At 42.9% G+C, this 16,904-nt stretch overlaps 1 protein-coding gene across 2 annotated transcripts in view; it reads right to left on the bottom strand.

The window, feature by feature from the left end:
- Nucleotides 1-4,493: 4,493 nt before the first annotated feature.
- Nucleotides 4,494-16,904, bottom strand: part of ONECUT1 (one cut homeobox 1) — a 37,432-nt gene continuing 25,021 nt past the window's right edge. For both annotated transcript variants that reach the window (XM_008587649.1, XM_008587648.1), the window contains one exon: nt 4,494-4,829. In XM_008587649.1, coding sequence (XP_008585871.1) covers nt 4,537-4,829 — 293 coding nt within the window. In that variant the 3' untranslated portion in view covers nt 4,494-4,536. The remainder of the gene's footprint in view (nt 4,830-16,904) is intronic.

The following is a 16,904-nucleotide window of genomic DNA, read 5'->3' as shown; positions in this document are numbered from 1 at the left end:
GAGAGAGGTCAACAGCGGTTTAACACTTTGGTTCAAGCAAGGCACTCGTCCTAGGAGTTTACAAAGTTTGCAACATGTTTGCCTAGAGATTTATAAGTAGAACTAGCAGTCATAAGAGTAGTATTTGCTAATGTTGTTGTTATCATTATCGTATCATTATTAAGAATGAAGACAAGTTTACACACTGAGTGAAGAATGAGGAGGGGGAAGGAGGTAGGGAAGGGAAGGGGCGGAGTTCCCTCTGCAGACCAAGGCCGTGCATGAAAATATCTTTGGTATTCTTTGGTATCATCAATGTGATTAAAATCACCAATGGAAATTGAGTGAGGTAGCGTCTTTGGTTCACACTATAAATAGTAGATCTTTACACTTTTTTTTTCTTTTTTTTCTTTTTTCTTTTTTTTTTTTTTTACACGTGGAAGTAGCTATTTCTTACCTTCTGCTTCTTTGTCCTTACTATTTAGGAAATAGTTACTGAATGTACTGTAAAGCTAACCACACCACAATAATAATCCAGAAGGCCAAACAAGTCTCAAAACAGCCTCTGGTGTTTGAATGCACCCTAAACAACTGGATAGAAAAGGGAGAAGTGCTTTCTCTTTGTTTGCTAAATGCATAGTTTTCATCCTTTATGTACAAAGAAGGGAGGACCTTTCTTAGGGAAAAATGCCTTTATAGCTCATGTGAAAATGTCCTAGGACTCTTTGGTATAGCAAAGTTTGCATTTAACCTGCAAAGATGGGTCATTCACCTGGGGAAGCAATGGGAGTGGAATGAGTCCAAAAGTAGCATAGTGCTTTTACACTTTCCTGGAAAAATAATTACGCTTTCATGGGCACAACGAGTGACGTGTTCAGTTAGAACTTGCGGATTTCCCCACACATTTTCTTTGGTCTTTAGGGTCTATTCCAGCTGCATCCGGGGACTGGAATACTCAATTCCTGACATCCAGAACACTTTTACCTGAACACTTACTGAAGTCTGGGTTTTTTGGGGTGTCCAGACTTCACACCTCCTGGCCCTCTTTCAGGAAAGCTTCCAGTCATGAGAGGACCTGAATGATCTATGGCCAAAAACAGACTAACTTCCATTCTACCAAAAAAAAAAAAAAAAGTATTATTTGAAGTGCAGTTTTGGAATAAACAAAAGACTGAGATCTCTTTTTTTGGGTGAATTTTGCTAAAGGATTGAGAAATGATGGGTGAACAAATGGCACATGATCTACTCTGTTGAATGTGGTGGGTTAAAAAACCCGAGGCATAAACGCACGCTACACTAAACAGCAACGGAAGTAATTTTTCCTACATGCCAGTTCAGAAGCAAGTCAAGAATCATCACACATGATGTAATAAAGTGTATTGCTTGTGAGAAGCTGAGTTTGTCCATTATGATTTCTGAAAAACAAAGATTGTGAGAATGCCTAAACAGTTGAGTAAAAAAATTGCTTTTCAGGCTCTGATTTGTGCATCTATTTATGAGAAAATATATCTCTAGGCCCTGAAATTGCATAATGGGTGCAAATTCAATGCTGGTATGAAAATTATCTTTGGTGTTAGCAGGTAGGATAACGGGTTATTTTCCAAAAAACCATTATGATGGGATATTAAAAATGTAGCAATATTCTTTGAGATTGTGACTACACAGTACCAAAATAATTGGTTGAAAATGTAAAATGCAGTTTGAATTAATTGCGGGGGGGAGGGAACATAGTAAAAACAAAGCAAAAAAACATGGTTGTCTGAATGCAACTTTTGTTTTTCCTGGGGTATTAAATTTCGTAAGATTGTGTGTAGACACAGCTTAAATTTCCCTGCATTTTAAATTCTTGTGTTTTAAATAAATAAGGCTTTCCTCCCTCCTAAATTATAAATACATTATATAGCTGTACCCCTGGTTTCCTCCATTCCTGGAGAGAGAGAAAAACATTAATCAGTTTTTCCTTTTTGTTTATGTCATTGACAAGATTTGATTTTCAGCAAATCTGGAAGTGGGGCCATTTAAATGGCCTCTTTTAATAGCTGGACTACAAATTGTGCCATATTTAGAAGGGAAAACTTTAAGCTGGAGTTTTGGGTGAAATAAAAAAAAAAATACTAAGACAAAATACGCCAAGGCAAATGCAGTATTTCATCAAAGGAGAAGTATATGCTGGGTTCCTTTTCTCATTCTATAGCAGACATGAAGGAGACACAGATGGCTTGTTGGGTTAGCTTCACCTCTCTAGATGCCTGCCTGTTTTAAGCCTAGACAAGATGATGAGATTTGATTCTAAGGAGTTAGGTTTTATGTCAGGACGGGGGTTTTCCCCTTTGGCATTTTAATGAAGCTCAATAAACAACTTATTGTGAGGATAACATTTAATTTTATGTTTCTACTTAGGTATGGTAATTAACTGAGTATCCAATTATTTACCTAACGGTACAATAGGCATACACTTATATAAGTTACAACTCCATTGAATTCAGAGAGAATTTTTCTGGGAATCAAGTGATTCACTGCATTACCACTCACTAGAACAACTTTATTCTCTCTCTCTCTTTTCTTTTTGCCTTGATTTCTACAGCCCCAGTTAAATGATTTGGAAAAATAGAAATTTAAAATTTTGTATTTGGAAACTCAGATCTAGTTTTTTTTTTTATCTGTACCTGTTAGAAAATGGAATTTATATTTTAAAATTTCCAGCTTAATGCAGTAGCAAGAAAGAATGTAGTATGCTTTATATAGTAGGCTTTGGAGGCTATGCTTAGTGAAATAAATTGCTTAATACCTGTAGAACCAAAAGTCTGGTCTTCCACTAGAACTCTGGCTTTTTCTATGCATTTCCACCAATTGCACCATTTCTCAGTTAAATCTGCTGTTTTATCGATGTCCAAATAATAAAGTGTCTGGGATTAGCAATAAAATCAGTTTGGTTATTTTTTAGGAAGTTAAAAATACTGAATAGTTCATTATAACAATAATGTTGGTCTGCTCACTTTATTTGTGTTTGTAAAGAATTTAAAAAAGGTATTTAGCAGGCCGGCCCGTGGGTTGGTCTGCTCACTTTATTTGTGTTTGTAAAGAATTTAAAAAAGGTATTTAGCAGGCCGGCATGTCTCACTCAGGAGAGTGTGGTGCTGATAACACCAAGGCCCCGGGTTCGTATACCATATAGGGATGGCCGGTTCACACACTTGGGAGAGCGTGGTGCTGACAACACCAAGTCAAGGTTAAGATCCCCTTACTGGTCATCTTTAAAAAGATAAAATAAAATAAAAATGGTATTTGGTGCCAAAAGCATAAAGCAAACTTAAATCAAATTAACCTAAGATAGAGTTCTTTATTTAGTGGTCTTTTACTAAAATGCCTTACTTTGAACAAATTTTCTAATTTAGTTACCTGCCCTGTTAAAACTTAATTTTCTTGAGTACAAAAAGAATCCTACCTTGGAAAGACCCCAAGGTTTTCTCATTTATGAACAGATTATGGAATCATGTCTATGGAATCATGTCTCTATGTTAGCGACAGCTATGGATCCTGAAAAGGAGTGTGCCATCTAGATGTACATGTGTATTGCATTGACCTTTCTGCCATGATATTAATTGCTTCCCTGAAGCTACATTCTTTCTTGCCAGTTCTGAAAACTCATATTTCAAATGCTTCAAGAGTCATAAATAATAGTCATGGTTCTACGTGGCATGTGTATTACAGATAGATCAGTTCATACGTATAACTTTACATAGTATCTTGTGTAAAAATAGCTTTGGTTATTAAAATCATTGCAATAAAATACCTGCACTATAATATTAAGTGTGTTCTTTGGTACCTAGGTGATTTTTTTTTTTTTAATGGATGGACTCTTGTTTCATTTCTTAAAAAATATCTGAACATTCCTTAACAAACAAAGAGAATGCACTGGTTTAGGTGTCATTCAAATTTTCTTTGCTGGGTTTGAATCTGCATTTAGGTTGCGGGCCTGGCAGGTTCAAACGCTAGGCTAGATGAGCGAAACCATACTCCTAATCCAATGAACTTAGACAGCCCCACACCACATTGGTCACACTCCTTTAGCACAACCCTTCCTGAAGACCAGCCCTGCCTAAGTCCCTAACCACTGGTGGGTGGAGTGTGTGTGTGTGTGTACATGCGTGCACACCCACACATAGTACTGAGACACCATACACCTTCATGGTGTGGTGGAACAGATGAAAAAGTCTGATCGTAAAAGACGTCCACTCAATGGCTCAAAATCACTATGCTCCAAACCACTAAACAGCCAAGCACAGTGAGAATGATCACGGACTGAAGGTATGAAATCCAGTGGTATTTTCCCGCTCAGAATTTTTCTCGCCAAGTCGTCGCCCCGCTGAAGTGTGTGTCTCCAAACAAAGTCAGAATGCAGGTGAGCTAAGTCTTTGGTTTCTTTGGACTATAAATAACACTTTTTTTCCCCCAAATATTTCTAAGTATAAACCTGCTATCTTGAGGTCCTGTTCTTTAAAAAAATTTTTTTTATTTAAAGCTTTTCCACCGAGGTTTTAGTTTGTGGTTCTTCCTTCATGCTTTGGTACAAGTGCTTGATGAAGAAGATGAGTTGCCTGAATTGGAGCTGCCCTCGTCCTGCCACTTGTCCAGACTCCTCCTCCTTGCGTTCATGAAGAAATTGCTGACGGTGCTCAGCTCCAGCCCCAGCTGCTGGGAAATGGTGATTTGCAATTCTTTGGATGGACGCTTATTTTCCTTGAATATTGCATGTAGAGTTCGACGCTGGACATCTGTGAAGACCAACCTGGGCTTTTTGGGTGTGTTGCCTCTATCCTTCCCATGCTCTTGCTCTTTCCTTTTGCATGCTGCAAAGAAACACAGAAGATGTTAGAACACATTACCTGGGAGACTCAAGAGCAGAAAGGCAGAGCCGAATAGAATTTGTTAGCTGTTCCTCATGGCCTGCTTTCTGTCCGCTGACTTCTGATTGAAGTGCCATGAGGGGCTGGGAGGGAAGTGTAATAAAAGGATGAGGAATTGCGATGCAGGTGGGGTTCTGTGAGACCTGTGCGTGCGTTCTGGCTATGATAAGTATCTGCTCTTTGTCCTGTGAGTCAGTTAACTCCATCTGGGCCTCGGACTCCTCATCTGGAAAATGTAAGGTTCTGGCTAAATGGACTTATTGCTTTGAAATTTTATTTCTCCTTCCGCAAAATGAATATGAGAATACCTACCTTGCTGGGTTGTGGTATGAAATAGTGTATGTAAAAGTTTATACTAACTTTACAAATGCAAGGTGTTGTCAGCAAGAAGTGGTGGTAGCTCTCAAAAGTTTACAGTCTGCTGCTGGTAGAACATGAAGAGCCTAGCTGAGAGTCTAAACACATAGTAAAAAGGAATTCCATTTGTTTTCCTTCTGATCTTTTTAGTTTTCCAGGAAACTCTTTATATGAGAAAACTCTGTATACAGTGTCCCACCATGCCCATCAAACAACCTTCCACTGATTCTTCAGTGGAGCCAGGAACTGTGGAGGTGTGAATCCCTCTTCCATACCATCTAGCTTAGCCATGTTCACCTTTGGAGTCTCTCTGTCCTTTTTGCTCTTTGTGGAAGTCTTGCTCTTGGAGTTGCCCTCTTCCCTTACGTGGCCTCCTACTGAGAAGCCCATTCCTGTATCATGAAGCTGCTTCTTGGCTGCTAGAGCTATTCTGGCACACCACCCCAGTGCAGCCCTCCGGCCTCCAGGGTTTGGTGCTGGATCAGGGTCTCTCCTCATCTTAGATGCTGTACTCCTCTTTCCAGCCTAATGTGGCTCACTAGCTTCCACCTGCCAAAGGGCACTAAGGGCTGCATTGCTAACAATGCACTTGCCCTATCCCTATCTCCACCATCAATCAGTCCCTACAGTCATCCCAAATAACCACACTACCCAAGTAAAAATAGTTTAATGTGGCTCACTAGCTTCCACCTGCCAAAGGGCACTAAGGGCTGCATTGCTAACAATGCAGTTGCCCTATCCCTATCTCCACCATCAATCAGTCCCTACAGTCATCCCAAATAACCACACTACCCAAGTAAAAATAGTTCTCTGGTTATATAATGCAGCTTTAAGACAAGGCTCCTATGCCCTGACTCCAATCGGACTGCTGCTTCTTCCCACCCCCCTACATAGGCATTCTGGAGCAGCCACTGCCGACTGCTATCTGTTGGCAGCCTCTCACTCTAACCATGGTGAGAGGTGGATGGGGCATGCTTCCTGGGAGGGGTAGGGACTGCTACCTTCATACCTCATTTCATATCTCCTATTGGCTGCCCTGCCTGCTGATGCCTCCTGCTTTACCTCATACCTCTGTGCATCCCGAGTTCTCAGCCCCTTACTAGATAGCTCATACACTTTGCTAGGTTCAGCCTCTGTGCTTTCCCCAGCTGCTCCAGATCCTGCATTTCACAGTTCCCCTAAAGCCTCAGGTGCCCATTAGTATAAATCAGCTCAACAATCCGAAGACCTGATGGGTGAAGGCTGAAGAAGTCTTGGCTTTGAAGTCCAATCTGGGGGTCTCCAAATTTTTTAAAATAATGTACTACTTAGTAAAAAATGTTTTGACTGTATACTCCTTCATATGAGGTTACTTCGGAAAGTTTGTGGAAAGATTCATATTATCTTTTAATTCTGTTTTTCTATGAACTTTTTGAAGTACCCTCAGATGATTTATAAATTATGTACATGTGTTACTGTACTACTATACTGTGCACATTATAAAGCATACACAAAATACAAAAATTTTTAAAGGTTAAAGGGGTGAAATAAAAATCAATAGACATGAGAATTTTCTTCTACAGATGCATCAGCTTGCCCAGGCTCTGGAGTATATTTACCCCACTTAAGGAACCACTGGTCCAACCATTAGTAAATATAAGAGTAAGAATTTCAGAATGGACACGAGAGCAGAGGTCAATCACAGAAGAGAGACTGTCAGGCAAGTTGAGCCTCTGGTCCCTTTTATAGCACATCCTATATGCCCTTATCCCCCATGAGGGGCAGCATCAACATAACAAGAAGTATTTACTAAATGCCTAATTCCCTCAGAGCATTGAACCAAGTGAGGTTCCCCAAATAGAGCCCCTCCCCTCAGGTGCCTATAGCTCTCACCCGGCAACTAAATTAAGTCCCTGAAAAAACTGACTAGCCTGAAGTCAATCAACTCTAGTTAGTTTGAATCAGCCCATGCACAACCAGCCTGTACAATACTGATACACATGGCTGATTGATTCATTCATTCACTTTCAAAAATGAACATAACACAGGCTTTACTCTTAAGGTCAGTCTAGTGATCACTTAAGCAAATACCTGTAAGAATGTAAAAAGAGAATACAGGATATTACCTCTGCTTGAGGATATTAAGGAAGGCTTTGCAGACGAGGTGGTTAAGATGGGTACTAAAGGATGAATAGAGGTCTGCTAGTGAAAGAAGTGGGGAGAACTCACTCCTAATAGAGGGAGCAGCATTTATGAAGGACTGGTAAGTATTAGTAGATTGGCATTAGTGGCACAAGAGTGGATACAAGGAGGAAAGCTGTGGAAGATGAGACTTCATGGGTAGACAGAGATCAGATTTGAATTATCTTGCAGGTAAGGAGGGGTTACTGGAAGGTTTTGAGCAAGAGTATGGTGCAATTAAATCTGGGTTTAAAAAAACCCCTCTGGTGATCTGGGGGATGGACTGGAATGCAGCAATATTAGGGACAAGGACGCTCTGGTGGGTGTGGTCATATACCACCCAAATTCCCCTTAGGGACTGAGGCACACTGCCGGAAGAGCTGGTGGTTTGTGGCTCTCAGGTGAGATCCATTCTTCAAATTGTCCTCTGCCATAGGTTATGCCACCCTGGTGGGATGGGAGGTGCCCACATTCCAGTGGGGTGTAGGAGGAATAGGAGATAGGGGTATGGAGGGTGGTGGTTGAGGAGAGTGGGAATGTGTTGGTTTAAAACCCGCCTATCCCCACCCCTTTCATCAAATTAGGACAAGTCTAAATGGTCATTCAGTTCCAGAGCACCCCACAGGATTGGTTGAGGTTATTCTTGCAACTACATTGCAGTTCAACTCACTCGCCCCACTCCCTGCACAGGGGTTATTCTCCACAGCACTGTCAGATAACCTTCCTGCATGCAGATCTCAGAAACTGACATCTGCTTCCCAGAAAACCTGACCTAAGATAGAAGCCAGTGAGAAAACCACTGTAATGAGGACTCAAAATCAGTCAATGGCAGTTGATAAAGAAGAGCTTCTTGGGAGGGAGAATCAAGAGGACTTACTGACAACTTGCCTGGGAGACTAGAGTTCAGAACACCTGCCAGGTTCTGGTTGGATGGTAGCAATGGGGCCATTAGGGAATGTGCATGGAGAAATGAGTTTCATGAGGGCAGTAATCATTTTTATGTGGGACAAATTGCATTTGAAGTGCTTGCTGGACGTCCTGTTAAAGATCTCCAATACGTGGTTGTCCAGCAGACAGCAAAATGTATGGGGTCTAGAGCTCAGGGGTGAGGTCTGGGCTAGAAACACAGATTTGGAAGTCACCAGGGCTCTAGATGGTAAATTACACAGAACACATACTATGGAAAAATAAACAACTGAATGTTGAGTAAAGCCTCAACTTGCTTATCATTCAAAAGGCAGAGCTGAGGGAAATCACAAAGAGATATCTGTTTCACCCAACCAGGATGTATGTTTGAATCTGTTCCTCAGCACTTGGCAGGACTGGGGAGGAACAAGCTACCCCTGGGCCAGCATTTCCCAAATGGCATCAGAGGAACAGTAGTATCTCAAACAGGGGTTCTTTGAAAGGATGGTTTGCAGGTCAGGGACATTTAGAGAAACCTGTTATATATAGCTTCTTCCTCGAAATTCATCATTTGTGTATGTGTTAGCACACATAAATCTGTTTCCTAAATTTATTTAACCTCAGAACTCTCTTTGGTGGAGACTGTCTTTTAACGTCTCATACAGTACTAATGTTGGGGAAATGCAGTTTAGAAGTACTTGCCCTGAGATCTCAAGTACTGTAGACGTTACAGTGTCAGAAGCTGGGAAATGAGATTCCCGTGGAGCAGGAACCCTGGGAGACTCGCTCTGTATCTCTAGAGCATCCTGGCAAAGTGCAGATGACAAAGGGAGCTCAGTACCATGTGGGCCATTGGGGGTGGTGTCTGAATAAATGGATGTGGATACATCTGGAGAGAACTCTGCAGAGGTTGGAGTTGCTGAATAAGAAAGCAGAGACATCAGTAGAACAGAGAATAGACTAAAGCTTGTTGAGGGTTACTTGGTGACCAGAGGAGACAAGGAGGAGCTACCCACAGAAATAAAATCATACTTCCAGAAGCTTTCACAGGACTATAGTCTTTAGAGCTGTTAAGAGAATATGAATGAGAGCAATGCTTTGGAATTTCTGTGGAATTCATTTCAGGATAGAGATTATCCATCAAAAGGTAGGAAATTGCTGACTGAAGGTCCTGAGAGTCCACACAAGTGTGCGAGGTAGAGAGAGTAAGGGACTGGAAGTGGAGTGTGACGAGAAGTACTGCTGCTTAGGGAACAGCAATGCATGTGTTTTATGTGACAGTAATATTTTTGTGTGTGGGTGTATAGCTTCCATTAAAAATAGAGAAATGTTTAGCATAGAACTGGATTAGGGGAAGGGGATTCCAATTGCTAGTGAAAGGTAGTACTAAAGAGGAAGGAGACCTGTCATGAATCACCTCCATGAAGGTGGGCAAGGGGACATATTTGCAGGATGCAGTGGCAAAGTGTAGTGGGGGTTGTCTCGACAGTCAGACAAGTGAATTTGATCTCTGTGGTTTAGGTCACCCATAGTGAGTACTATGCAGGAAGTAGATGTAGGCTTGGAAGATAGGAAAGTGAGTACTATGCAGGAAGTAGATGTAGGCATGGAAGATAGGAAAGTGAGTACTATGCAGGAAGTAGATGTAGGCATGGAAGATAGGAAAGTGAGTACTATGCAGGAAGTAGATGTAGGCATGGAAGATAGGAAAATTCACAGCAGTACACTATGGCAGTAAAAGATTGTAAGGAGGAAAAAAAAAAAAAGGACAGAGCATGAGGACATGCTCTGAGGCAAAGGACAGAGGCTTCTGTTTCAGGCATGCATAGGGACTGTGCTTTGCTCATAGTAGCAAGGCAGAGCCAAGTGTGTTTCAAGAAATATAAATTTGCAGGATGTTGAAGGGTATTTCATGAACAATGAGTTGTGAGGACAAGTCAGTTTGAGTAATGCTGAGTTAATGACTAAACAAGCTTTTTAAATGCAGGACTTCTCAGAGCCTTTAACACGCTAATGTGCTTCAACACTTTGCAGTTTATGGGGTCTCCCAAACTTATTTGATCAACGAACTATTTATTCAGTGAATTTCTCTCAGGAATGGCATTCCTTAGAACAGTGCTTCTCAAAGTGTGATAGGCAGACCTGTGTGGGTCTGTGAACTGTTACTGACCTGCAACAGGATCAGTACAGAAAATTGAGAGTAAGCAATTAGAAATGTTCATGGCAGTTTGACATTGCTACAACATTCAAGTGTGATGATTTTTCTAATAATACATTTTTTATTGTCTTATCAAAACTACTGGTCCAGGACACGTGGTAATTAGAAACAAAACAACAAACAACTAGTTCTTCACTACCTAGAGTTTAAGAGGCCCTGTGTTAGAACACATGATATTTAGTAATATCCTAGAATCAGCTATCCGTCAAGCATTTGTACATCAACTAATATCCATTTTTTGATTTAATGATAAAAAGGACTTTTTTATATCTAAAGCGCTGATTAAGTTATGCAAAAGTCTGCCAGAAATTTGTCTGGGAATATGTGGGCACAGACATGTTTGGTCTGGGAGACTTTTTTTTGGCAGCTGGCTGGTATTGGGATCTGAACACTTGACCTTGGTGTTATCAGCACAATGCTCTAACCAGCTGAGCTAACTGGCTAGTTCTCGGCCTGAGAGACATTTATAAAGCCAGATGGATTTATAATACAACTTCTTTGATGAACCTGGACTCAAAAAACACAGCTGAAGCCTAGCTCTGTGGCCACTGATAGATGTGTGATCTTCAGCAAGTCCCTCACCTTCTTTGAGCTCAGTGTCCCTAGCTACAGAATGGAGGGCAATGGCTTTCTTACCTCATGAGAGGGTAACAAGCATTAAATAATATATGTTGAAGTGATCATTAAAACTATAAATTCTTAAGGAGTATTCTAGATCTTTGCAAATTAATTTACTGATACTTCCTTCCTTCTTTAGTTGACACAAGTGTAAACATTAGATTTACACACCAGGCTTGAATCTTTGCTCAGTCTGTGGTATGAACAATTGGACGCATCACCTGATCTCTTTTTCTGCAGATCTCTGAATGAGCAGACCATATTCTAAGAACCTTTCATGCTCTAAAGCCCTCTGAGTCAATGAATGAACAGCTGCATTGCCTCTCCTGGTTTCCAAAGTCTATCATTACCCTGGTTAAAAAATTTCCAAGGTAGGCCGGTTATCTCAGTTGGTGAGAGCGTGGTACTGATAACACCAAGGTCTAGGGTTTGATCCCTGTACCAGCCAGGAAAAAAAAAAAAAAGAAAAAATAAAGAATTTCCAAGGCAAACTTTCTCTTTTGGACTATATAGCTACTATGTGGACTTTTCCATTGCATCATCTTCATCTTTTACGGCTTCTCAAAAAGCACTAGTAATGACTCTGCAAGGACATCAGCCAGTCCTGCAAGTAATCCAGATCCATGTGCACCTGAATGAAGGTGACAAACACAGACTTGCACTCCTTACAGTTGCTTCAACCTCATGAACTTCAGAGATTAGAACAACCACCGCCACCACCACAGACTCTGCAAACATTAAGCACTTGTTAAGCACTTGTCCTCCTAGGACTCTGAGCCATTAAGCAACAGATACTTTATATTTTTTTTTTACTGAGTTTCTGCTTTTTCATTAAAACTGTAGGTTAAGCACTTGTCCTCCTAGGACTCTGAGCCATTAAGCAACAGATACTTTATATTTTTTTTACCGAGTTTCTGCTTTTTCATTAAAACTGTAGAACAAATTTGTAACTGTAGAACAAATGTGTAACATGCTTCCTGATATGTTTGGACNTGGTGCTGACAACACCAGGCCAAGGGTTGAGATCCCCTTACCAGTCATCCTTTAAAAAAAAAAAAACAAAAAAAACCTGTAGAACAAATTTGTAACTGTAGAACAAATGTGTAACATGCTTCCTGATATGTTTGGACATTTGTCCCAGAGTTAGCTGCTTTATGCAGGATGGGATTTTGGATAAGAATAAGGCCATCTTCCTGTATGCAGTAACGCTGTATATGTTCCGGTGTGTACTTACTGAAAGCAGACCATGGGTCCAGATATAATCAGGGTGTACTCTGTATTCCCAGACTACAAAGGAGGTGGTATCATAGAAAAAGCATTGCATTAGTTGTCAGAAGTCGTGGGTTCTCGTTCTGGCTCTGTCATTAATTAGTTGAATGCCTGGGTTAAATCTCTTAACCAAGCTGGGTCCAGGTTACTTAACTGTAAAATGAAGGGATTGGACTAAATAACTTACAGTCCCTTCTAGGTGTCTTGATGTGTGCAAACCGCCTTCAACATCACTCCGGGGGAAGCAGGCAGTGCAGACCCTGTCTGGGACTACTGGTTTCTACGTAATAAGTGGGCACCTGGAGAAGTGTGAGGTTAAACTGTTCACTGTAGGGACACCTGCGCCACCCCTCCAGTCCACTCTCCCTCTTGTCAGACTGTCCATGTCCCACTGCCTCAATCTCACTACTGGAAGGCCGAGGTGGGGCAGACTGGGGAGAAAAGGCCTTTGGGGCAGAGCACCTTCAGATGAGGCAGGAAAGGGACCAAGATCTGAGTGTTTAGTGAACAGTGTCATCAGGTCTTGTGAGATTAGAAAATGGGATGACAATAAATTGAGTTATTCTTATACATCATTTGTAAAGGTCCTTTTGAAAATTCTAGCTTATTTTAATCACACTAAGGAGAAATATGGAGAAGTGTATGGTTTGGGGGTGGGGCGGATATGCACAGAGAAGTGAAAAATCAGGGATTGGCACACTTCTAGGAGCCATGGTATCTGGTAAAACAAGATGCGGATGGAGCCCAGTGAGTAGTAAACCATGTATCTGTCACTTTAAAGACATTATTTGATTCTGACAATACCTCTGTAAGGTATTGCATTTGATCAGTTAAAGGAAATTTAGAAACTTCACCTGAAGAGAAGACAATTTTGGCCTCAAAGTCTGCACAGAGAAGCCTGGAAGGCAAGGCAAAGGGAATGAGGGGTCCCAGGGAAGAATGAGGGGTGGGTGATTTCAAATCGGATTTTTTCAGTAGCCTGACCCTACTGGGTTGTGGAAGGAGACTGAATGCGGAAGGCAAGGCAAAGGGAATGAGGGGTCCCAGGGAAGAATGAGGGGTGGGTGATTTCAAATTGGATTTTTTCAGTAGCCTGACCCTACCGGGTTGTGGAAGGAGACTGAATGTGAAGTTTACCCACTCACATGTGGCTTGTACTTACACTCTGGCCAAGTATTTTCTCCCTTCATACAACTGCTCAAGTGTTGTCCCAATGTCATTTTGCAGGGGAAGTGGGCCAGAGAGAAGTAAAGAGGAAAGGCCAACATTTCCAGGGCACTGTGACGTTCCCTTGCCATCTAAAGGCAGCTTGGTGTTTTAATAAAAGCCTGCTGGAGACCCAGTGTCTTCACCCTAAAGGCCAATGCCAATGCTGAAAACTGCAACTCCTCGGCAGCTGGCAGGGCCAAGTACTCCTGAGCAGGTAGGCCCGTGACGCCGAGTCACTCAGGGAGGTCTGGGCTCAGGGAGGTTTGGAGAGGAAGGTCCAGGAAGCTGTTAAGGCCCTGAGCTCCTTTGCAAATGGGGGTGCACTGGTAAGGCAAAATGTACCCTGAAATGCTCAAGAGCCAGCCCGGGTCTGCTACCCAGACTTCTGACAGGCTTGGCAGTGACATCTCTGTACACCCTACTTAGGAGAGCTTGGGCCTTCAGGCAGCTTCAAAAGCATCAAAAAGAATCTAGGCCAGAATAGGTAAGTCCATAGGGACAGGTGGTAGGTTGGTGGTTGCCTATGGCTGTGGGGATGGTGGGGAAAATGGGAGTAACTGCTAATGGGTACAGGGTTTCTTTATTTGGGGGATGATGAAAATGTTCTAAAATTAACTGCGGTGATGGTCATACAGCTCTATGATGATATTAAAAACCACTGAATTATACACTTTAAATGGATGAATTGCATGGTATATAAATTACTTCTCCATAAAGCTGTTTTTAAAAGCAGCAGCTGGGCACACACCCGGAATGAGCTCTCTGCTCTCACCCCCAATGACCACTGAGAGGGAACCTCCCCTGGGCTGTGGCAAGGACAAGAGGTGGTTGGCTGCTCGTGTTCACTGAGCCCCTAAAGACCCTCTCTTGTCAGCAGAAGCTACTTTTTAAAGTAAGCTCTGTGAGACAGTACATGTGGATGAGTAAGCACACATACAGATTCCAGTAAAAAAAGACAGGGATAGGCAGAGACACATATCGGGGAACTATGGAAGTAAATGGGGCAGGTCTGTTCCTGAGCCTGTTTTCCAGGCCAGTATCCACTATGCAGACTATAGAGCCAGGAGATTGACCATGACAGCTTCAGGATTAGAGCTCAGACTCCAGGAATCCTGAGTCAGAATGTTACCTGCCTTGCCTTGAGTTATTCTGCTGTGCTATATATATTTTTGTAAACTGGTCCCCCTATTGTTTTTGGAGTGAGGCAGCTCTTAAGGGCAAATTCAGAGGGCACAGCACCATGTGCAACTTGAAAAGCAACACCAGTGAGTTCTAACTGATAGGGACAGCCTTTGCATGGGAAGTGAACTCCTGCAAAGATTGTCTGGGAACTGTGACACAAGCTGGAACCTGCTGGACACAAGCTACATTTGCTGTGTGCCCGTGAACTTGTGGGTGCAGACATTCCCAGTGAGGAATATCACTATAACTCACCCCTGTATCTTCCTTTACAGTGCTTAAAATACCTCTATAAAAATCTTTCCATGTGATCCCCACAAAACTCAGGTGAGGTCGAGATGGGTGTTCTTCCTACTTATGTAGATGAAACACTGTCCACAAGATTAGGTGACTTGCCTGTGGGTACACAGCTGGTTAGTGGGAGACTTCAGCCTCCAACCCCACTGTGCCCTGGAGGCAGAGGGGAGAACCCTGAACATACCATGAAAACTTTCCCCAGGATGGTGATCAGGGGCAGGAGCTGAAGCAGTGTGAAGCAGTGCCCAGGGAACCCGCAGCCAAGGTGAGTGGCCCAGCAGCAGTGGGCCAGTTGTCAGCCAAACTTGTCTCCGTGTGGCTGAAAGGACAGCAGTTTGCCAGTCCAGGAAGCTGGGGGAGGAGAGTTCGGGCAGCAGAGTGGGCAGCACAGCCACGCTGGCCCGGGAGAGGGACCAGGTGAGTCTAGTGTCAGGAGGGGTGCAGGGGAGCAGGGACAGCTGTCTCCAAGTGGATATCAGCTCTGAGAAGAAGCTGAAGGAAACAGCTGACCCCATGGAAAAGGAAGGACGGGGAGCAGAGGGCTTGGACTAAAGCCAGCAGAGGCCTGCTCCATCACACTCAGGTCAGAAACGGCTCCAGACCTCTCACCACTCCCCTTCCCCACCCGCTGTTTGCTTCTTTAACAGAGCTGTCCAGGACAGAGGCCTGCCTTGCCGTGGGTTTACCTTCCAGAGTCAGCATATAAAACATTTTGATTGACCTCTCTTCTCTAGGTAAAGCTCCATAGCTGTACCAGGAGAAGTGGAGCCCTGGACTGTGGGATAAAAGGCGGGGAGAGGTTGCTTGAGCCCGATAGGGGTGGAACAGGATTGCCCATGCTAGGCCCCATAGGGGAACTGAATTGCCTCATAGGGCCTCACAACAGCTATGGTGCTGTTATTATCTCTAGTTGACAGATGACCAGCCTGAGGCTCAGTGAGGGTAAGGGACTGGCCCAACCAGGGTCACTCTGACAGTCAGTGGTGGAGCTGGGACTTGAGCCAGTGCAGGGTGATTGCACTGGAGGAGACCCGGTGTGTCCCTACCCGTTCCTCAGGCACAGACTGGAGGGAAGCAGAAAATCCTACTGGCGTTTGCTTTCCTGACCCCCTCCAACAGCCCTTTTGTGTGAGTCTAGAATATCTTAGTTCATTTTCCCACAAACCTTGTCTTCCCTCCTTTGTCGTTTCACTGTGGCTCAGGCTGAACCTGAGCTAGAAAGGTGAGCTGGGAATTTCCATTGAATGAGGGCACTTCATACCTCTGTGACACTTGCACTGTCCTCCTGCTGGCCACTCACGCTCACATGCACACACTTTCCTGAGCACAGGTGCGAGCTTCCCCATACTGTCGGGAAGAGACGCCCACCAGCCTGACCCTTCCTGCCATGAAGCTCACTCCCTGTATTGCAGCTTCAAAGGAACTGGTGGGAAGAGAAGCCGCTGCCTCGCACCTGCTTGTTTGGTCGGTAGCAAAGGGTAATATGGCTCTTTTCTCATGGGCGGCCCAAGAGTTTTGATTTCTAAATTCCTAAATTACTTTTAATGCCTGATCCACTGGAATTTTATTACACCAGTTTCCCTCATTTAAAAAATACCCTCAATAGTTTGGGGCTAATAATTTCCTAATAATTGGAAATATGTGATTGGATGCCCAAATTATGATGTTTATTCCACAGTCAAAATAAGTGGCATACCTGATGACTTACGTGCTTATTATGCATTTTTATCTCATATAGGATTACTTGGATTGTATGTCTTAGTTTATCAATCTTACTTCTGAGATTAATAGCTGCACATATTTAA

Source organism: Galeopterus variegatus, unplaced genomic scaffold (assembly GCF_000696425.1).
Source record: "Galeopterus variegatus unplaced genomic scaffold, G_variegatus-3.0.2 Scaffold4472, whole genome shotgun sequence".
Lineage (NCBI taxonomy): Eukaryota > Metazoa > Chordata > Mammalia > Dermoptera > Cynocephalidae > Galeopterus > Galeopterus variegatus.
Note: the sequence above shows the minus strand (reverse complement) of the source record. Positions and strands in the feature narration are given on the sequence as shown.